Source organism: Haliaeetus leucocephalus, unplaced genomic scaffold, assembly GCF_000737465.1.
Source record: "Haliaeetus leucocephalus isolate CR32 unplaced genomic scaffold, Haliaeetus_leucocephalus-4.0 Scaffold51, whole genome shotgun sequence".
NCBI lineage: Eukaryota > Metazoa > Chordata > Aves > Accipitriformes > Accipitridae > Haliaeetus > Haliaeetus leucocephalus.
The window spans coordinates 3,397,767-3,421,083 of record NW_010972487.1 but is presented as its reverse complement, the minus strand read 5'-3'; the positions used below and the strand labels follow the sequence as shown (position 1 = coordinate 3,421,083).

The window sequence follows — 23,317 nt, the reverse complement described above, 5'->3', positions numbered from 1 at the left end:
AGGAAGAAGACCAAAAACGAAGAAAGTACCCAAGGCCAAGAAGCTGTTGAGTCATCAAGTTTACTGGAAATCAGTAGTGTTAAGCTTATGCTTTCTCTGGGGTTCCTCTCGTCACAAGAGATGTCTGAGCTCCAAAAATCCCCATCAAACAGCAGCATGGGCTCTGCTGCATGTGGGATATTCCTGCTGTGTTCTGGTCTCATCCTCCATTTTCTCACAGAAGCCAGTCCCCCGCTTTTGTTAAATGCATTTTTAAAGCTTTTCCCACCAACTTGGTTTGGGACTTTCCACTGACCACTCGTCACTGCTACATTCAAACACACACATTCATGTATGAAATCAAAAGGCACAAAAAATTCCTTGTGTGCCATGATGAGGGAGTTACTGTCCTTCACACCATGGAAATCAGGCAGCTCAAGTTTCTTGATAACTTCAAGGCCTCTTCGGTGATTCCTAGCAACAAGATGAACCTCGTAATATGTAGCATTTTCAGCAGGGAAAACAAACAAACAAGCAAAAGTCAATAATAGAAAATGAGTCTAACGTCAGCAACTGGATGCATCCTGAAGAAGTACTTGTTAGCAGGCACTGAAAGGAAGAACGGGTATGTTTGCTTCTCAGATTTAAATATTTAATATATAGTCCAAACCTCCAAAATGGAATTTGTGTTAAGATACTGTATGAAGTAAGCTATATTTGAAACGACCAAATTACTTGTTTCATTGTAGGTATTAGGCTCTTGTAACAGCAGTTGTACAACATATATATTGTACAGTATAGGTGTTGTATACCCTCCTTATTTAAAGCCCTTAGTTTTTGTGCATACACAACACTTTGCCTCAAAGAGTAGCTGGTTAATACATACAGGAAGAGCGATGTTAGGCAATAAGGAAGCAATATTAGTCAAAAAGTAGATCAAACTGTTGGTAGCACTCCAGTTGCCTAATGGTAATTTTTTTTTTCCATGAGCACCAGAATAAAGCAAAGCTTTAAGGAGAGGTTTGAAAGATAACAGTGTGGGTTTTGTGAATGAGCAGCTCCCACATGCAAAGAGTAGCATTAAGATCGATCAAAGGTGGTTTAAAATTTAATGGTTTGGGTAGGTACTGGCCTAGAGGGCTGAGAGTAAGAGGGAAAGCACAGGGTGATAGTTACAGTGACACAGTCCATGAGTGACCTTGAAAATGAATTTATACAGGAGATGATGCTAAAAGAAGAGTCATATGATCAAAATGCAACATTCTGAATGTACGTAAACTAAAATAAATTAGCAGAAACCAGAGGAGAAGATGGTGAAGCAGACAGAGTACAAGTTGACAGGAGCCTGGAAAAAAATCAAGCATTCAGGTTACAAACAAACTTTCAATCCTGAAAGAGTAGAGGTATTCAAAACCCAGGGGCTAGAAGTTGAAGCCAGGTAACTTAAGATTTTTTTTTTTTTTTTTTTTTTATTTTGAAGCAGGGAAGACAATTAGCTACTTGCTTCACTTTCATAGGATTCTTCATTCCTTGAAGAAGTTAGATCAGGACCAAATATCTTTTTAAAATTATCTAGCTTCTTTAAAAGTTATAAATTTGGGGAAACCAGTGAAGTCCTGGGTCAAAAAGTCAAAGATACAGAATTTTAAATTGTGACTACAAACTTCTATCAATTTGTTGCATAGTTTTAGAATATATTTCCCAGGATTTTAACCATACAATATGGAAAAATAAATACTGTTGTTCTTACCTGATTATTTTATCACTGCTCACAACAGTCTCCACAAAAACTAATGCCTGTTAGAAAAACTTCGTGTATATATGCCCACCCTCACTCACACATTGTGCCAATAGAAATATCAAAATGTTCAGAAATTACTTTCAGACTAACACTATGATAATGGCACAGATGCAGCTATCTCAGTCTGGATTATATACATCTCTCGAGAACAAAATGCCATTTGAAAACAAACTAGTGCTGTAAATATGCAGAACTGATTAAACTACAAAGCAGCAGATTTCAACCTGTTCTTCTGTGTGCAAGAAGTCTCAAACATAATTTTTTACAGCTAGCTGTACCTACTGGTTTGCACTGCTAATAGGTAAGCCTTTAGCTCCTATTTGAGAAAGGTGTAATCTCTGCAAACAGGTGCTCTTTAAACAGTAACTTCAGAACACACTTGAAAAAATTCTTCCTTTCAGCCACCATTAAGTAACAGTACTTTTCTCTTGTACTTGGTATCACTAGGAAAAAAGCGTAAGAGGCTTTGAATAAAGAGAAATTTGAATTTAACAACATATGTGGTAAAACTGAATAGCCAATTTTATAACTTACCAATGTTTAAAAAATTCCACATTCAGGCATTTAAGCCTACTTCTCTGCATATAAAATCTGGATGTGCTATTCGAATGTTCCTGCTTGAGAATTGGTCTCCCACTATCTAAAAGTATTTGATATCACCAATCACAGACTCTTTGCAAGAAAGGGACGTTTTATTCAGAGTAGGGCCAGTAGCTAACATTAACTGTCATGGCACTATGTTCTCGGAAGATGTTATCTTGATATGTGGGGGCAGATTGTTTTCCAGGACTCTCTTGCATTTCCAAGATAAGCCTACGAGTTCGTGTGCAGTTACAACAAACAATGATCAGTGCAAGGTCTTATGGATACTGTTTTTTAAAATCTCTACTGTAGCAACATTTAAAGGTCTTCATTCTCAATCAAAGCCCCTTTGGATAGGAGTCTGTACAAGCACAGAAAAAGAATATAAAGTGCTTTATCTTCTAATGGTTAATGATGAAGGTGTAAGGATGTGTAATTAAAGTTGAAAGTGCTTATGGTCAGACTACAAAAATACCAGCCATGCTAACTAGAAACTGGGCTTTGGGCAATACCTAACAGTTTCATTTCTCCAGTATGTCTTGAGATACAGGGCTAAAGAGTGATAGCAGACTACCAGAAGCTTTCTTATTCACTAGCACCAAACTGATGTAGTTTAATTACACCTTAACTAGCTAAAGTAGATTGGTTATTACTCCTATTCAATCTAGCTCCAGTTATAGCATAAAAAGATAAAAGCCTGTATAAGCTCTTTCCTCAGGTACAGTCATGTTACCTCAGCACACTTCACATGGATCAGCTTTGCAAGACTAGCAGGACTAGTTCCAGCTCTTTTTTCCATGCTTCTCTCTTTACCATAAGTTAAAATAAAATAGTTTATATCTTACATTAGTTAATATTGTCTCCCTGTCTAAAGCTAAAGGAAGTAGGTATTCTGACACAGAGTACATTATAATGCTATGCAATTAAGTTTACTTGCTGATGGAAAAATTCCATAAGAAATGCTGAACTTACTCTCTTCCACTACCATACATATTCTGCAGTGGGGACTAATTTGCTTTTCTTTTGCAAGCTATGAGTTAGTAGGACTTAGATTTGCTATCACAACTGTAGAAACAGGAAATTGTGAGAGGACTTTTAGGATGATAAATCAGAATCAACTATTAAATTTTAATTGACTATTAATTTAACATTTAATGACTTAATTATTTAATTGGATGTTAAGTATTGTCTGGGGATTGGGATTAGATATTAAAATTTCCAGATTAATTCTAAAGTTAAACAGGTATTTATAGATAGAATGATGCAATAACCTTTAAAGAACAAACATTAGACATAAAGTGTGGTTAGTAATTACATGCTGATTTTGTTTTTCCTTGGCTGCTCCAGATGGAGAAGGCCTGTTTTGGAAGGAAAAAGCCCTTTCCCTTCAGGTGTTAATACATTATCAGTTAATAATTCAAAGGGTTTGGGGTATCATTCTTTAATAAAAGAATGCAGATCAATATTATCTTGATGGATGTAGTTGAATCAAGTCTTAGAAACCACCAGCACAGCAGGATGATATCTGGGTTGTATTGCTACCCATGTACAAAAAGAGCCACTGAAAGGTAGGTAAAGCTATGCAGTGAACTTTAAGCAACATTATTTAACAAACTCAGGAAAATTGGGTTTTGTTAATTAGCTTTACCTCCAAAAGCCTCACAACAAACTGAAAGCACGTCATGTTATTCATATTTTGCTACTTAATAATGTCCAGGCTCTTTCGTCATTGAAATAGCATAACCTGGATTTAGCAAAGACCAGTTAGCCTTTACACAATTCCCTGCTAATGCCAGAGAGGATGTTCAAGTTTATTATAAGTGCTTCCTGCTGTCTCTTTTAAACAAATCTGTCTTGTGATTGAGCTTCTTCCCTTGAGAGAAAAGTTACACCTTTCTCTTGTAGATCTGACAAGAAATTTCGGCAACTCAGGCTCCTGGGCATGTGTAGGTATCAGGTCAGTGTATCCTAGACTAGGTGATGGAAATTTTTCTAATATTGAACTAGCCTGCTACATATTTTTCTAGGCTCATTTTGACAAAATTCACAGTGCTGCTTTTGATTTTTAAAACCACATGTGTATTCTCTTGAAAGTATTGGGGACACTTTCAGCCTCGGTAATTTAATGTCGGTTTTGACAAAACAGTGAACATGGGGAGAAGTAGTGATTGTTGTGAGTTACGAGTATCTGCAGTTTGGACAAGAACTTTGGTTGTTCTTGAATGTGTATTCAATTAAAAAGAGGCTCAGCCTTTTGACTGGGATGCGAAGAAAGCACTGGAGAGTGATCTTGATCGCTAGGTTGTATGTGCCTGCGTCTTGCCCAATGCACTGCAAATCCTTCCACTCCCCGCAGAGAACGCTGGCTTTCTTGACTCTAGTTCTTTTGTCCTGCCACTTACCAACTCTCCCTTGAACTGGAGCGATGGATATTTAGCAGAGAACGCTGTATGTTTTACCTGCTAGTGTAGTAACTCTGATTCCAGTAGGACAATACAGTATCTTTTCATGCCAAAGGTCAACTGAGAAATATGTCCTTTGGGGTTTCTTGGGGGGTGGGGAGAATTCTGCATCTTGTGCTGATACGATGTTAACAAAGCTAAAGTACTGCTACTAGCTTCAGCATTGCTGAAGGAAAAAAAAAAGAGATAGAGTGAAAGGTTAAGATCCCAGATATTGGTGAATATAAAGCTGGGAATTTTTAAAAATTGTACATTGCTAAATGTGACCTAGTTGGTATAGCACAGAACTGGGAGCCAGATCTGGAATCTAACACTAAGTGTGTCATTAGGCAGATAATTTAATTCACCTCATTTCTCTGTAAGATGGGGATAACAATAATCATTCTTATGAATTGCTTTGTGTTGTGCACCTGAAAGATGATGAGTATTATAGCTACTAATTAAACATTATTTTAATCTTCAAATTTCCTTTTACTTTTAAACTTTAATAAGTGTTTGTGCTCCCTAATGCCAGGGAGGAAAAAAACATGATTGTGAAGCAGCTGCTAAGAATTTTTCCCAGAAGATATTTAATATTAAATTGGGATTGAGTCATCTTTCAGATAAAGGGACAGTGCAAGAAATAATATGTGAGAGTAGAGATTTTGAATAAAATATATTCAAAGCAAAATCAAAGCAGCTGACACACCTGTGCCTTCAAACTGGCTCCCACCTTCCCTGTACTCTCTCAGTCCAGAAATTTAAAACGGGCATTGTGATTTCTCTGCAGCTTAATTAAAGAGAGCAAATGCAACAGTATCACTTAAAAAAAATAGGTACAGCTGTAACTTACAGATTGTTACTGATGTTCTTTCAGTCTCAGCTCTCCAGCCACGTACTGAGGGCTCTTCCTCTGTGCCACCAGCCAGCCTGGCAGAGGGGAGCACTGGATAGTTCTAAGGCCACTGGGGCAGCAACTGAATTCCAAGCTGAAGCCTGCAGTGCAGCTGGGATTGATACTGGCACTGGCAATTATGATACGCCTCACTGTATTTATCACTGTAAACACTTAGTAATTTCCTACTCCTCTCTGTAAAGCTCCCCAAGTCAACTACATGTCAGTGAAACTTAATAGTGTCTTTTCCCTAACCCTGCCTCTTCACAGTTGTCAGAGACTAATGGCTGTTCTCCAAACCCTAGACTTCAGCAGTAGAGGTTTGTGCCTAAAATTAAAACAGTAGTTCTAAAGCAAATTCCTGACTCCAGTGAAACCAGGAATTTCATCGGCTGATTTTTTTAAGAGATCATATGTCAGCCTTGTCTCCTCATAAGAGGAAGATTGCAATCTGTCTTGTCTCTCATCTCTTCTAAAAAGCATAAGAAGGGAAAAGTTCTTTTCTTGCTTCCCAGTATCTAATGCCCTAAATAGTGTAATTACCTAACTGCAGTTGTCCAAAAAATGGAAATGACATTTTCCAGTGCCATTTGCAGAGGCACTTGTGCTGCAGCATAGGTTTCTAGTGCTGCTTCTTACTCCTATTTCCTATGCACAAATTATCACAGAATAAAATTTACAGCTGCAGTTTTCTAATGAGAATATAAAAGGCACAGCCAAGTTACTACAAGCTGTCTCTCTTGTCCAACAAACTTGGACACATAAACAATGAGGAGTAGCTTAAAACCTGTATGTCTACCTTGGGCTGGCTGGAGATGGATTTGTTTCAAAAGCAAATAGAAAAATATTTTTGGTGATTGAAATAATTGGCAAAGCTGAAAGGGATTTTATAAATGCAATGTTGGAAAAAAAATTCAGCAGATCATTGGAGGACTTTGAATTTTAGAAGGCATGATTGTATGTCAGGTGTTAGTTTCCCTGACTCACACCACTGAGGTGATTAGCATTATGCCTCTGGTTGCAGCAGAGGTAGGATGTGTCTCACTCACTTTGTATAACATGTAGGTCACAAACTGCCAATACAAAAAAAAAAATGCATTTAATGAACTTCATCCACCAGCAGGCATCTCATTGTCTAGGCTTACTCTGCAGGGAACGAAGAGAAGCATCATCAGAAGGAAATTCATACTAAAATAGGTGTCTAGAATAAGTGGGACAAATTATCCCTCAGAGATGTCTGATCTTGCTCGTTTGCTGTAGAGGTCCCTGATTATTGACCTATGTTCCACCCTTTCTTTTAGAGTAAATGCCGAACTAGATACAAATGTAGGGTGGGATGATGTCTGTGCTACTCTTTGGCTTGCACATTGTTGCCCAAATTAGTTAGGCATTGAATTAATTTTTTTTTCTTTATCGAAAGCTACTGGGAGTGAATGCTAGTGTGAGGTGCTAATGAGCTAATAAGCAGTACAGTGTATGTTCAGGTTTCACAGGTTTCCAGTGGTACAACTGACCTTATGAACATTAGAAGAATAATGTCTAAAGGCAGGAACCACAGGAATTGGTGGTGACCGTAAAGGGTCTTTTAAAGAGGGGAAAAAAGAAAGCTTTGTTCTTAAAGTTCATTATTTTATCAGAGTGCTTTAAATACATCTATTGTTCGCACACAAGGAATGTAAAATAATCATTTATGAGCACAGGGTATAAAAGATACAGTTCTGAATGTTTGCATGTGGCTATTCCATAGCACAGTATGTTAAATGTGCTGTGGTACCTTTTCTAGGTTTACCATCATAACCTATATGCTTGCTCCCCAAATATATTTTGGATAGACTCTTTCAAAGTTAGCAAAAAGTGAATTGAGAAAATGGAGGTTTAACTAGTATTAGAAATGTTGCTTTATAAGCAGACTGTTAGCAAAAGAAACCAGGGTGTGCTGTAATTGTTAGGACTTTATGAGCAGGTCATATGAACCGATGGCTTAAGAAATGCTGTGTTAGAGCAGGTGTCTAGGAATATTGCTACTGGTTCACTGTGTGGAACTGGCATTATTACTTAACCTCTTTACAATTATATTTTCCTCTCTGGGATTAACAAATATTTACCCACCTTTAAAAAGTACCTTCTGTTCTTCAGAGAAGTGCTGAATAAATACAGAGTAGTATTACCATCATCAGGTAATCCTGTTAATCTAACATACACCCTATGGGTATGTTGAATATGTTCCATACCACTTGATCATTGTAGTTAGATTAACAAAGGATATTACAGGGATTAACTCTTAAGTAATGGCTGCAGCTGCCCACCATGTGTTTACTGTAGCCCCAAACCAGGGTTTGAAATCCTCTTGCCAATAGTGAATAAAAGGAATGTGCTTGACTTCTGCAGAACCAGTTTTCCATTCAAAAGAACAATGTCTTGACCTGGTCGTTACCAGTAAGAGGTTTGTAACACAACCTATTGCACAGCGCTCTGATAGCTGCTGTGCTGCTGGCACCAGGGAAGACAACTTCAGTGCTAAGACAGCTTCAGGTCTCTGCCTACCACACCAGTTCTGCAGAGCTGATGTAAGGTTAAAACTATCTCATGTCCCACTACGCTGTAACAGCCACAGCTCACAAAGTCATGTCTAGACTACTTTATAAAATATTAGCTGGAGACAAGGCCCTCCCTAGTGTAATGCAACTTCAAAGTTGGCCCTGCTTTGAGCTAGAGTTTGGACCCGATGACTTCCACAGGCTACTTCCAACCTAAATTATTCAGTGTTCTACAAAGTCAGGTGTAGCCTCAGCAGCAAGGAGCTCAGCATGAATTGAAAATCACCCCCTGGCTACTGAGGACATACTTGTGTAGCTGTCTCAGAGTAAGCTCTCTGTTGCTACAGCAACACCTTTATCAGTGCCCTAACTGGTTTCAGGGTAGTTCTGGGAAGACCGTATGATTCGCTGGCCTTGGCACACTTCTCATGGGATATAGATATACTTTCACAATCCTCCTGTTGGCAGTGCTATTCACTGGCTTTATTTTGTCCATTTCATTTCAGTGGCACTTGGACAATCTCTGAGCTCTAATAGATGTTGGAAGTATTTTCAACAGAGGATGGCTGAAATGGGGTCTGAGAGATAAGAGAGTATAGAAAACACTCCATCACCTGCAAACATTGCAATTAAGAGTCTCTTATTGGAGTGTGGAGGGAGAGAGAGGGAGAATACATGCTTGCAAAAGCTTCTCTTAGCAGCTTGAGAGGTTGGAACTTGCAGTTTTCTGGCTGGAGACTGATATGGAGAAGGGAGATTGAGCACAAAGGCTTGTTTTTTTGTTGTTTTTTTTTTTTTTTAAGCAGTTGGCTGTTGTCTTTTTTTCTCTTCATTACCTTTATAAAGTAGTTTGTGGTGTTGAAGTATAGACTTCTAGGAGTCCGAATTTCCATTTTTGGCTGTAGCCTTTTCAAATCTTGTGCTAAGCAGTTAGACTGGATCACTATTTGTGGAGAAAAACTATTGCCACTTTCCTCGATCAGACATGCATCATTCAGAAATGTGTTAGAATATTATCACTTCCTAGTACCAAATGTTGGGAGCGCTCTATATGCTATTCCCGCACCACTCACTCTGACCTTTGTAAGTTGTAAGTGGGTGCTAGCCAAGAAACCGTTATCTGGTCTCATTAACAGTGGCATTGAAGTGAGACATTTTAAGTCTTCAAAAGGGAGCAACGTTTATAGAGATGGGGTACTCTATAAATAGCCAATAGAAGGTAACTTGAAAACTCTTACCACATTGGGTGTATTTTTCTTTCTTTTTTTTTTTCTTTTTTTTCCCCCTTTGTCTTTTTCCTGAAGCCTCTAAAGTTGTTTGTTTGGATCCTGCTTTTTTTCCCATTTCAATTTTGGAGCTCAGCCTTTTTTGTCCCTGGGAAGACAATTCTTGTTGTTGCTGCCACACAATGAGAGAGAGAAGCAGGATGATACTGCAAGTTTTTCATACACCCTGACTGCAGAGAAAAAAATTAGTTATATAACTTGTCCATATAAAGAGGCATATTTTCCCTGGCATCCTTTTTACTTTTTCCAGAATTAAATAGAACTGGAACTAGCTTAGTGTGGTGGAATTTCATGTTCATGACTATACGTAGTATGAGAATCAGTATCTTTAATACGTCCCATGTTTTGACACTCAGCATTTCTCTTTGCATTTATAACTGAGGAGAAAGCAATTATAAAGCAGTGGGTGGTTTACACACCTTGAGAGGAACAGAACAGGACACACATGGGAGAGGCAGGTATGTTGTGGCATATGGGAGGAGGAGGAAAGCCCTGGTAGAAGTATGGGAAAACCCCTGGAAAAATGAGTACACTCACAGTGAGGTTGCTGCTCACTTGCAAGTACTCCTGAGCTGCTCCTATGGGAGGGCATCTTTGCCAGGTGTGCCAGTGCAGCTAGTTTCCTTCTGCCTCCCTCGGGGCTCTGCGCAAAATTGAAATCTGTAGTTGCCACGTCCTGGTTTGTGCTGGGATTTAAATTGATCCTGAAGGTCAATAGCAACTTTTTATTAAAACTTACCGTGAAGTAGCACTTATACAGTTATTAAAGCACATTTTTACAAAGCCACAGTAGTGTAGTAATTGCTTAGTAGTTACACCTATATACAGGATACTGCTAAACACAGCAGTGCCTGTAATACCGAATTGGTTGGTTAAAGGTGGTTCAGAAAGGGATAGCAAAGAAGCCCGCTTTGCTTTCCTCTCTTAGTGCGTTCAATTTTTTTATTACATCAGTCTGTGAAGACAGCCTGTCTCTAGATGCTGCTAAGACCAGTTGGCAGTGGTTCTTTAGCTTTCCCCTAACATAATTAGGGCTATGGATAGCCTCCTCCGCATTCCTTCTCTGTTTCCTTGAAGGAAACCTTCTCTCTTCTGCTCATGAGAGAGGCCCCTTTCACTCACTATTTACAGCCTTTTGTTGCTTTTAGCATTCCCATCTGCATGGCGCCTCAGTGAAACCTCAAGGCCATGCACTGACCATATTTCTCTCAACATCCCTCTTTAGCGGATGCCATGTTCATACTAGCACTTAATTACCTTCCTCCTTTCTCTCTGTCTGCTTTAAGGGCAAGAACACGGTCAAGTCATCCTTTAGTACATTTACTATTGCATTGTAGTCATTGTTAAACACTATACAGTAATAAAATTCAAAAAAGACCATAATTCCAATGCAAGAATATAAGAATTGATACACAGGATCAGACCAAAGCTCTGTGCATCTTTAGTATCACCTCCCTGGCGGTAGCTGATAATTAGGGGCCAGAGAGGCACATCAGCAAATTTAAAGAGTAACCCTCCCCTGGTCTTGATTCAGTATGCATCATCCACAGCAGTTTGCCCAGGAAGTGTCCCTTTCCTTTTCCTTCTTCAGAATGATTAAATGTCCTGTTTTAAAGCTAGAATAGGCTTGGTCTTGCTGCTGGTTTCCAGTCTTGAGAGTATGCCTTATTATTAGAAGTCACCCTTGCAGTTCTTCTTTTAGAAGTTTCCTTTCCTTAACAGAGGGAACATCTCTGTTGTGCTTGCCTTTTCACTCCAGCAGACATTCAGAGAGCTAGTGTTCATGAAGAAGAAAAGCCTCAAGAGGAAGATGGTGAGGATCTGAACCTGCTATAGGGAATCCCAAGTTGACATTCTCCCAGCATCCAGCCAAGATACCTGAGCAGCATGTCTTCCTCTTTGTTTGCGGTCTTTATCAGATATGTAAGTAGGTTCTTGTCTGGCAGGGATGGGGTAGAAGTGCTTCATAAAAATAAGGGGGTTGAATGTCACATCCCTCAGAGGAGGCAGTGTCTCTTCTTACCTGCTATACCAGGAGGCTATACAATTTGATCTAGAAGATTTGTCTTCCAACAATCTGTTTTCTGATAACTATTTTTTTTGCTGACACATAATTCTTTTATTGAACTGTTTCCTTTCTTTTTACATTTCTGTTGTAAGCTGTCCATAGCAGGGTGTTTAGGATGTAAACAGTGATAGGCAGATCATTTGGAGACATGGAATAGACCTGATGGTTGTGTGTGACTAGGCTGAGGTGGAAAGATGGTAGCAGGTAACAAGGGACAAGAAAACTAATCTGAGTGTCAGAAGTACTGTAATAATAGTGGTAATTTATTAATGTCTTTATTGGCTTTTAAAGCTGAAAAAGTAAGTTCCAGTCTAAGATACAGTTCTTTTTCCATCAATTTATAAAATGCTGTAATCCAAGCATTTTCTTCATTCTGAAATAGTAGAGTGGGAAACATGCTGAACTGGGATAATTTCCCATGGAGCTGGAGGGTCTGCAAATGCCTCACAGCCACTAATGAGTTAATCTAAGACGTGGATTTATTCCAAGGCAGAAGCATCTTGTATCATGTAAGTTACAGAAGGAGATATGGGAGGCAAAGAACAGACTTCTCAGAAGACACTTTTGACACACTATTTGAGGTATTCAGAGCTTAATATTTGGAGATACTGAGTACCAGTGACTGATCTCTGTACTGCAGAGCTTTGTATTAGAATATTTGGGGCTAAGCTGTCCCATTTTGGTTACCTAAAGCCAAATGATACATTCAAGCATGCTGGTCCCCATGTTTTCCCCAAGCTTTTGTAGTGACTCACTGAGAATGAAGGGTGCTTCTCAGCAGTCACATTTCCCAGCTCAAATGCCAGACCACACCACTTTTGAGTCAAAATAGGCATTTCTTAATCTCTCTTTGCTAATGGTCATAGCTCTGAAGCAAGTAATTCAATAATAAAGATGGAAAAGGCAGCCAGGAAATGCTTACTGTCTCCACGTACTTCAACAATACTCCCCCTAGAGTAGCATTAACCTTTTCCTATCTAGTCCGTATCTGTTAGTAAAGCTGTAGTTTTAGAAATGGACATTTTTCATTACTGTATTCAGGAGCTTCATTCTTCCTGGATTTTCGCTCTAAATGGCCACATTAAATTTTCAGGGTTTTGTTGAGTTGTTTTTTCTTTTGCTTCCCAAGTAGAAGTCAGGAGATAAATGCAAGAGATCACCCATTTTCTTCCAGTGGGTGGAAGACCAAACATTTCTCTTCCAAGGGGCTGAGCATATGTATCTATGTGTTTGTGTGTGTATATATTTTCCTTAATGGGATGCAGAATATCTATTTCCTGATCAATCTTTCTTCTCCTGATACCTTTTAGGTACTGTAACAATACTATACAGTATGTGTGCACTGTTGCTATTGCATGTGTATTTTATTTATTTTTATATTCATTTTGTTGTTTTGTTTTCTCCACATGAACTTCAGCACCTAAACATCACCAATGTTTATTTATTTACTTTTTTTCCTGATATCAGTTTTTCCTGATGTTTTTCTCTATACCTGGGGACAATTCCTAGCTAGGTTGTCTGTTCTTCTCAAGCTGTGCTGAAGTACCTCTCATGTAGGTTTGATCCATTGGAGGACATGCCTTCTTGAAAAGAGTTGTCTGCACTTGCTACTACTTCCTGACCTTTTCTAGATGTGGTAACAGAGTGCCCTGTGCGTATGTATCAGTCACTCTTCTTGGTCTGAGAAGTCTTGGCTTGGCAGATGTTGTTCAGCTGTGAGGCTGACATCCCCCCTCCCTGGGGCCAAAGAGGAATGAGTCTGATTATGATAGAGCTGTTGGGGGGTCTGACTTTTCCATGGCTGTGAACTGCTCAGGAAAAGTAGTTGCTAGGAGAAGGCTGCATAGTATTTAGGGCAAGGGTGGTGGCTCTGCCTTCATTAACAAAGCTGGGGGTTTTTGTTATTTGGGAAACAGAGATCAAGCCATCTCATGGTGAAATCTACATAGGATTTTTCACTGCCTGACATTCTTCCACTGCTAAAGCTGTTCCAACATGTTCCACTAGCATTGGGTGGTGTCTCTGCTGAGCTGGCTGTGTAAATTAATTCATATCTGTCCCTACAGCTTTAACTCTTCTTGTGTCTCTCCATTATTTCTTTATAGACTGGATCAGATGGTTTAATAGCAAATGAAAGGCTTTCTTCAAGAAAAGCCTCTTCCCAGGATGTTTGGGTTGTCATATGCCAAGCTTACAGTCACAGGGCTATATGACTGCTATCCTAAGACACAGCCCATGAAGAGTAAGTAGGGGGCATTGTAACCCCTCCACTGATGACTCAGTGGAGCTGAATTTCTCCCCTTCACCCTCTGTTTACCAAATAGCTATTTAAGTAAAGCTCCCTGCATTCACATTGACAGGCTCCTTAGGTTTTCCATCACCAGACCTATCTTGTTAACTATCTGTGTACATTTGAGGCTTAAGATCAGTCAACAATCATCAGGTGGTGATTGTGTCAGTTGTGTACAAAGCAGCAGCATAAGGGGGGTGTGTGTGTGGGGGGTCCCGTGTTCTGCTTACCCCTGTCAGAGAGAGCTGCCAAGCAGAAGAAAATATCTTCAAGCCTTTCTGATGGTTGCTGCCCAGAAAAGAGAGCTGCAGGTCAGTAGTGATGGTGACTAGCAGGAGTTGCAGGGAACATGGTGAGCTGGAAGAGGTTGGCAGGAGCCAAGAGGGCATGAGGCTGAGTTATGCTCTGGGCGCTAAAATGTTTTGCTGCAGCTTTGGGTTTTGTCCTCTGTGTTATCTCTCTTTATGACCTGGTATCTTCTCCTGTTGGTCCATTTTTCTATGCTTGAAATATGCAGCAAGTACTAAGTGGCAAGTTCTGTGTACTGCGGTGGTTACACAAATATTCATGCAGAGAGATCTGTGCCTTATACTTGGTAATATCACATAATTAACTGTAATAATGTTGTGAAGTGTCTGCCAACATGCAGTCTAAAATCTCACACTAAATAATCGTGATACATGAAAAATCTTGGCTAACGGATCTCCAAGTACTTATTTGGCTATGATACACAAGCAAGACAGCCACAGGATGATTCACTGCCTTGAGAGTTTGGGCTAGATGGCCTAATGGCTTCTTTTGGAGAGAAGGCAGTTCTTCCAAAGAGCAATCTTGTCTGGAGAAGACAATTAATTTACACTTGCTTGTTACAACAGACCACCCAGTCCTGTCTTTGTGGTGCTTGTATAGCAGTCAAAATGCTGGCTGGAGCGATGCTGCCACTGTAGGTCCTTGCAGTCCCCGAGGCAGGAATGTTTGGTGGTGGCCCCGTGCCTCCAGCTGTGGTTCACAGCCTGTCTGTAACCAGAAAATACCGGTGTTTGTAAAGGAAATGCGGCTGTAACCCAGGGAGGTCGGTGAGGAGGTGACAGCTTGTTACAGGTCACAGCGTGATGTGGAAGTTCCCTCTGGTGGAGGAACAGACCCACTGCAGAGAGAAGAGCAATGCGGCCATGTAGATGCTCCCCCTAGAAGATAATTTTTAGAGGTGCTGAACTTTAACTACATGCATGTCTATACCTGCAGCTTTAGCTGAAGACTGTGGGTGTTATTGGTTTTCTGGGGACCAGATCCAGAGAGCCTACATAATAAAAGACGATCCTGTTATGGAGGACTTTGAGCTGAGCAGAAGGAAGGTGTTAGGTAAGGGCTGGATGTCGTGTGATGATCATCCTCCTGTGGAAATGGACAGGAGTGTGAGGATGGCTGTGCCCCCTGGGACTGGAGAGGTCTGTGATCAGCTCCTAGCTCTGCTGCCTCTGGTTTGAAATGTTCCGTCTCTCCCTAGAAGAGTTCCTCACAGGTTACAATACATTAGGGAATGTCAGCCTCTTTCAGCTATGCTGTCTCAGAATGACAGGAAAAATTCACTGCAGATGCACAGTCCTAGAAAAGAACAATGTGTCGGGTGTGGAGGCAGGGATCCTGCAGAGCAGCCAGGGTGGCTGGAACCCTGGCCCTAACGCCTGAAACCGGGCCAACTGCTCCATGGAGCAGCCTCCAAGTGAAGCTTGGGGCTGGTCTCATGATGGCAAGCTTGAGATCTAAAGATTGCCGCAAGACTAAAACACATCGTGAATTCCCGTGGGCGTGTGTGCTTCTGATAGAAGAAAAAAACCAAAGCAGTGGGAGATGATTTCTGGCAGTCTAATCACATTTGGCATCTGCCAACGTAGCAAAGGAAAAGAAGAAGAACCCAAAGGAAACTTAGGGAAGAACAACCTACAGGTCGAGCCAACATCTGTTGTTTTGCGTGTGGGCAAATGTCCCTCGTGGAAATTGGACTTGATAGCCTTGACACCCCCTAACGAACACTAACGTGGAGGAGAGATTGCTGGCTGTCATCACTGACAGCGACGGGAATTCAGCGGGATGGGGCAGCTAATATAATACCCTTGTCGTTTGTGCCTGGAAACTTTGGGGCATGGAGGGGGGGTCCGTCTCTTCCCGTATATCCGAGACGCCCATCGACACCATGCCCCGGCTTTGCCCTTACTTTGATATGAGCGGTCGATAGGGTTTGCTTCGCCGCCCGCTCGGCTGCGGCGGTCCAGAAGCTGACGCGTGTCTGCCCCATGCCGCAGCGCGGGGAAGGGACCCCCTCCCGGCTGGCGCAGCCGCCGCCCTCTCCCCGTCCTCCCTCCGCACGCTCCCCGTACGCCCGGGGGTCTCCCGCTGCGGAGGCCGGCGGGGTCTGCTCCTCCTCCTCCTCCTCCTCCTCCCGCAGCGCCGAGCACCGCGGGGGGCGGCCGCGGGCCCTGCCCAATCTCCGCGGCCGGGCCCGGCTGCGCGTTGGCTGCCGGCGGCGGCGCCGCCAGTGAGGCTGCGCTGAGGCTGCGGGGCCGGATGGCCGAGCCGCCCGCCCCGCTCACTCGGGCGGCGGCCGGCGGCGGGCGAGGAGACGGGGCGAGCCCTCCCTGCCGGGAGAGCCAGCCCTGCGGCACGCAGCGCCATGGTCTCATGGATCATCTCCAGGCTAGTGGTGTGAGTAGCTGCCGGTCGGCACCTGCACGCGTGTGTCGGCGTGTCCCTGCCTGCCTGTGGGGTGTGCGTGTGTGTGTCTGTGCGGTGTCCGCACCGCGCCTGCTGCCTGTCCCGCTCGCCCCTGCTGTGAATACGCGGTGGCGGCCACTCGGCTAAATTTAGCAGGTTGTTGGTAGGGATGGGGCGCTCGGCTGCTCGATGGGTGAGGGAGAAAATAGGTGGGTCAAGCGGTATTTTCCAGCGTGGGAAAATTACCGGGGGGGTTGGAGGGCAAAATGCTGCCGTGCTGTACAGCGCAAGGTGACAGGGGAGAAGGAGGACGGTTGGCATCCGGCGATGAACCGGCTCGGGGTCGCCGGGGGAATCGAGCATCAGCGGGTGGGAAAATGGACGTGAATTTGGGCAGCGGCGCTTTGTTAGCGGGGCTCGGCGCGGCTGGCTGGGACTCGCGAGGGGGCGTGGGAGAGGCGGCCGCGGGGTCTCCCAGCCGCTACCGCTGCTTTCTTCTCGCTTTTTTTGTAAAAGAAATATCAAATATTTCGTTCTTCTTTGCAACTTGCCGCCCACCCTCTCAAAAGACGTTCTCGATTTCCCTTTAACCTGTCAGCCTGGGAGGAGAAGTGTGTGGCTCTTTGCACTTGTCCTACGGCTTTTCCATGGCTGGAAGTGCTGTAGGTGGGAATATGTGTAGAAATTCCCTGGAAATTCTTCGGAGGCAACAGGGGAAAAAGGAGCAAGCGTGAGGTATATGTTCATCTGCCCCACCTGAGAAGAGATACAGCGAGAAAAGGGCATTTTTGATGCCACTAAGGAAATTCCCAGGGGTGTGTGTGGGGGGTGTTTAGGCTTAAGGTGGGGCAGCAGGATGGCTGATCTGTCTCCTTTCTGGAAACGTGGCTGGTCAAGGTTAGTACACTGAATCAGATGAATCATTTGCCAGTTTTCTCTGTCTGGTACATATAGCTGCAGACTCAGGAGAACATCTGTTGTGCTCTTAAGTTATTGTAGAGGGTCTGCAAGGGCCTGTCACTGTCTTTGTCTGAAAGAAATGTGCCATGATGTTGCACCATCAGCATAGTTCCAGAAAGGCGTTTTCAAGGGCTCCTCTTTTGCCAAGTGAGATAAAACATCAAAAGGAAAACTCACCTTGATCTTAGCTATCTCTCTGTATCACTAAGAATTTGGGTGGCTGTCAGATACGAAGATTTTGGGGGGTTCCAGAGTTGAATTTAGCCCCTGGAGGTATATCATCTGGATTCAGCTGCAGCTGTTGCTAGCCATTATTTGGTTTGCACTTCATTCTGGGAAAGCGTGTTAAATATTTAGATGATTTAATTTGAACAGTATAACTGTGCAGATATCTCTTGACAGCAATGTGAGATGTAGTGTGTATTGTCCAAGGCTGCTTTTCTTTCTTCTCTACTAGACTAATATCCACTTTGAAAAAACCTGTCATCGTGTAACCCAGCTAATCTTCAGGAACAAAGAATGTCTACAGAGAGATGGTAGTTTAACTTACTTGCCTCGGCACACGCATATACACACGGGTGGTTTCATCTAAGACACATGGACTGGGTAAAAATCTGATAGTGGCAGGACACAGAGCAGTTGACATCTGCAGTCAGGTAATTAGCTGAACATACAAACCTTCCCATTCTCTTCAGCTTTATTTATCTGAATAGCATGTCACAGTATGAAATCAGCTGTGTAGAGGGTGGTACCAATTACTTGTTATACTAGAATTTCAATAGCAAATAACAATTTGAATACACAGTGTAAATATTAATAATTTAGTAATCATAGTAATAATTAAAAAAGAATTTTGCAAGGAAACCTACAGCAAGCCAAGCTTGATCCCCACTTTCTTTGCATGTTTTGCACTAGGAAGTGCTGGTTTGTTATGATCCCAGCAAGAACCTCGGACTCTGTAGAGTATTGCTTAAAATACCATTTACTAGAGCTAACGTTATAAAGAAAAAGAGGAGAGTATAAATAATCTTACATCCCTTCAGATGCTGGAAACCCTGAGCTGCCTAACATGGAACAGCCCTCCAGTCTGGGCGTAGCACACCGTACAGATCTGTCTGTGGAAAGGTTAGCTTGCATTTTGGTCTTTTGAGCCCTTATTTTATTTTCTTTTTAAAAACAAAACAAAAGGCAATTCTATTTATCATTTCTACTGTCAAATGAAAAGGATGTTCACAAGAGAACTTGTTGCTGCACTTTTAGATGAAGACAAACAAGGACATGCAGGTGGTTTAATTGCTGGTGACCACTGTGAAATTCCTACAGGCTCCTTTGTTACAATTAACCAGATGAGTTGATCCTGCATCCAAGGGGTGTGTGCAGCACAACACTGGCCAGAAGGCCAAGCTATACATGCAGCACAGCATGGGCCTGCACCCACGCAGGTTAACTGTTAGGTGGCTCGCTGACTCCCCAGTGTACAGTGGTCTTCAGATTAGGATCATGGCAAAGATTTAATCTATCTAATCTGATTTCCCCATCTTATTATGTATCACTAGTTGATCCATCAGTACAGACAGCTGTGGTCTAAGTAGGATAGCCACCTGGTTGGGCTTTTTTTTCCCCTGCTTGTGCCTAGTTAGTTGTTTTTTCATCAAATCTTACTACTTGATAAGGATTATGAGGAAAGTGTTGTGGTTTAGTCACACCATGAATATTGCTTTGTGCTCTTACGACTTCTGCTGATCTCCATGTTATGTCTGATATGACTCAGCTAACAGAAAGGGCTTTAAAACAAAAAGCAAACCTTTGCTTTGGCTCTTGGGTGCTTTGTTGCTTCTGTTATCCCTGATTTGGTTGTCACTGTCCTGGCAATTTCAGTTTCCAAAGTGTTGCTGAAGAAGAGTGTGAGCACTTCTCACCCACTTCAGTGGGAGGTCAGGCAGCATGCTGCAAACCATCTCCTACATAATTTCAGCTTTAGTGTTTGGACTTTGTGCTAACGCTGGTCTGGAGTGCTGGCTTGTTCTATTCTGCCTGCAGAGCTGTGTGCTGATAACGTCCAGAAGAGAAATGATAGAAACCTCAGAGTAGCATCTTCTACTGCCGTAGCTGTGTGTTAAAGTCGAAGACTTTATTATTGTCAGGATCTGCACTTGGAACTGTACAAATGTGAAACAAAATTATAATCCTGTCCCTGGATATCTTTTTCCTTTAAGAGGTCAATTCTCATCCAACTAAAGTCCAGGTAGTTTTTTCACTTACCTCAACAAGAATAAAATCAGGATGTTCTTTTTCTCATGGTAGTAGATTACAGGTGACTTTTCCACCAAGGGGTGTCTGGGATCACTGTAATTGTGATTGTTGCATCTTGGAGTTATTCGTTGCTTTGTCTCTCACAATAACTGCAATGGGATAGCATTGTTATTCATGGGTTAATTACAACTCCTTTTTTATTCATCATCTGTGAGTAATCTGAAAGGACATCCCAGAACACCTGTATTTCAATTTCCTCATCTGTGAAGTGTAATGAACCGTGCTGAATTTATCTTCCCTGAGGCAGACCAGAAGGGATCAGTGGCATGTCCTACCATCTACAGTTTATTGCTATTCATTTTGAAGGAGATTCTTTTTGCTTCAAGTGGTAGAGGCCACTCTAGCAGAAGGACTTGGGATATGTCTTTGTTATTGCAGTCCAGTTCAGCTACAGTGCATAGCACTGGCAATCCTAGGTGGTTACTGGTCTGCTGTACCTTTTGGCTGTTGTCTAAAAGCATTTTGAAGTTAAAAGTGGTATATATAAATGCAGCCTATTGTATTTGCAGGGAAATGCTATTCTTTTCCCAGAAACACGGAACTTGCTTTCTGTGCTTGGGATCATGCAGAACAGAAATACAGGTTTTGGCTCTAATTCTGAAAGTTAGGCACATCACACTGCCTGTTGAAAGCCTTTCAATCTAGAACATGTGGCAGAGGAAGGAGAAGTCCGTAGAAATGAGACTGGATCAGACAGGTCATCAATAGTTGAGATGATACTGTGTGACTTAGGCATTTGAATTCCTGCTGTGAGGAGCTTAGAAGTGCATTACAAATTATTATAAAATGGTTAAATATGTTCTTCATGGTGGAAAAAACCCATCCTTAATTATGCTTTTTTTCCAGTATTTGTTTTCTTTTAAATCAAAGTATCAGTAATGGCCTGTCTGATCTCTCAGGGTTTGATGTGAAATAGGGTCGCAGCCTCAGATGTTCACTGGGAATTCCCGTCCCTGTGTGGAAGTAACAGGGATCTGGGGATTTATCAGAGGCATCCTTTCTTCTGGCTGTCACTGGAAGCAGGTAGGTCTGAAAAAAAACAAAGAGGAACCAAAGAATTCTTTAAACTGATGAGTGAAATTTCCTTCCTTGTCACAATTTCTCTGCTTTCTCTTTCTTGGTTACTGTGATGCCATTTTAGCAAGGGTAGGTGAGATTGGCCACCCCCATCCTTAGCTGGTATAAATCCATAGTGCTGCTGAGTCAGACATTGATTTAATCAAAAGGCACTGCTTACATCAGTAATGAATTTCCATTTTAGAGAAACTTAGCAGATCCTTCCTCCTCCTGTTTATTATGTTTATGGGAAGCCTGAAGATATTTATGAATGAAAAAAAAAAAGTCATGTAATAGAGATTATATGATGGTAGAAAAGGATAACTTGCATCCTCTTTACTAGAGGCAGGCAGAGACAGGATCTACTCAAGTGGGCAAGAGCTGTTCTCATGAAGGCATAGCACAGACCTGTGCTTTTGGTTATTGATATGTCGGCATTAGCCTCTCAGTTGATGTATACCACATATATGAAGGTCCTTCACAGTCTACATTATTTACTTGGAGCTGGCAGGTGATGTGAAGGATTCTGGTATTTATTGCCCTGTATAGGCCTCAACACCAGTGATGCGAAATCATGTGAACATACAGCAATGGACCTAGTGTGGCTTGAGCTCTCTGCTAAGGCTGTGGGGATGAGTTTGCAGCAGACTCTTTTACATGCTCGGGAAGTGGGAAGGGCAGACCCCCTGCCATACATGCAGAATTTGCAAAGAAATGTTACCTATACAATAAGGTGGTGTAATCCCTCTGAAACAGATCTTGCAGTTTTGCACTGCTGCTCTCCCTCGCATGAAGAGCAAGTGGTCTCTGCGGCTCCCAGCTCAGCCCGGCATCCACCACGTGCATCTTTGCTGCAGCCTTTACGGCTCTGCTGAGGGGGCAGAACCTGTTGGTGACAGTAACTGACAGAGGAGCATCCAGCGCAGGTGCGACATTTGCTTTGCCCTTCATGTGAAATGTGACCATGCTGATCACACTGCAGGGGATAACGCTGCCTGCGGCTTTGTCAACCGTGACCCAGATTTTCCTGCAGAAGCACAGATGTGCTGGAAATGCTCTTAGCACCAGTGGGGAAGGTTTTCTTGCATGCACATGAATACACTGCAGATGTAATGCTGGTTTGGTAAGGGAGCATGTTTTACCAAACTAGAAGTTGTGGAATACGGCTAAGAGGCTTGGCCTTTGCAGCTGCCTTAATACAGTATTTTGCCTTTGTGGGACCCTTTCCATTTCACTGTATTAAAGCACTTTGAAGCATTAATTTAGTATTGTGTCATCAGAATGCTTTTTACTGCCATTGTATTGGTAAGGGTGCTGAGGCACAGGGAGACCAAGTGATGTGTCCAGTATTCCACAGAAAACCGGTGGTAACAGGTAATAAATTTCCTCCAAGCTCCTTGGTAGATAAGTTAATGAAAGGGAATCTGATCAAAGGAGTTGGGCATTCTGTTTGTGGTTCATTTTATGGATTCATGATGAGTGTAAGAGGGGTAGAAGAAAACTACAGACTTGAATAGATGCTGGTTGAAGCAGTTGAACAACCAAAGGCTTAAGTATTCTGAATAATGACCCATTCCTTTTCAGGTCCTCAGTGCTGTTGTCAGTGTCACAGACAGCAGAATGCAACAGCCAGACTGCCTAACTCAGGCTACTAAGTTGGGCATTACACTACATAAAATTGGTTATTTAGTCCCAGCAGGGACATTTAGAGCCAAGTTACTCAACCTGTGGTCCACAGATGGCTGACAGTCCACAAAACATCAGGCAATCCATGAAAATGTTTCAGCTCTAAAACCAAAATCCTCGTACAGGCAGTTGTTGGTTATGTACTAATTGATTTAATCAGGTGATACTATATTTTACCACATTTTTTTAGTTGCAAGTTTTGTAACTATATCTACTGAATTACAGTTTTGTAAAATATTAACATTTCAACATTTTACCAATTCCACGTGACTTATTATTTGTCATCTGTCCTTAAGCAACAGTGGGATGTAAAATGAGCTGTATATTTCTTTCAAAGGGTCAGGTGGTCCAGTGATTAGGAAAGGTTGAGAAACACTTTTTCATGCTCTTATTGCAGTTAATAGAGACAGACATCTCTAAGGAGCTTCCATTAAAGGTAACGTGTTGCATAGAGAGCCGTTTGGTCAAGAGGAGATGCTTGGTACAAAGAAGACAAAGGAGGACATATAATCATGCCTCCTACTTCTTGAGCAATTGCTTCTAGGTACTAAGCAGTGCATTTGCCTTTCTGCTTCCATGCTTTCAGCAGACAGAGGTGGTATCTTGGGAACTTTCAGGCTAATCATAAAGGTAGGATGAAGAGTTGAGTGCTGCAGAAGTATTGGCCAGTTTGTATTGCTGTAGAACCTTTATATGTGAAAGTTTCTTCTA

At 42.0% G+C, this 23,317-nt stretch overlaps 1 protein-coding gene across 7 annotated transcripts in view; it reads left to right on the top strand.

The window, feature by feature from the left end:
• Positions 1-16,459: 16,459 nt before the first annotated feature.
• Positions 16,460-23,317, top strand: part of REEP1 (receptor accessory protein 1) — a 70,153-nt gene continuing 63,295 nt past the window's right edge. For 6 of the 7 annotated variants that reach the window (XR_775037.1, XR_775035.1, XR_775036.1 and 3 more), the window contains exon 1: positions 16,471-16,582. Coding sequence is in view for 4 of the 7 variants with exons in the window: in XM_010577719.1 (XP_010576021.1) it covers positions 16,551-16,582 (32 nt within the window). In the remaining 3 variants the exon portion in view is untranslated. Of the gene's footprint in view, positions 16,583-23,317 lie in introns of all 7 variants that reach the window. The other variant, XM_010577756.1, reaches the window with a different exon arrangement.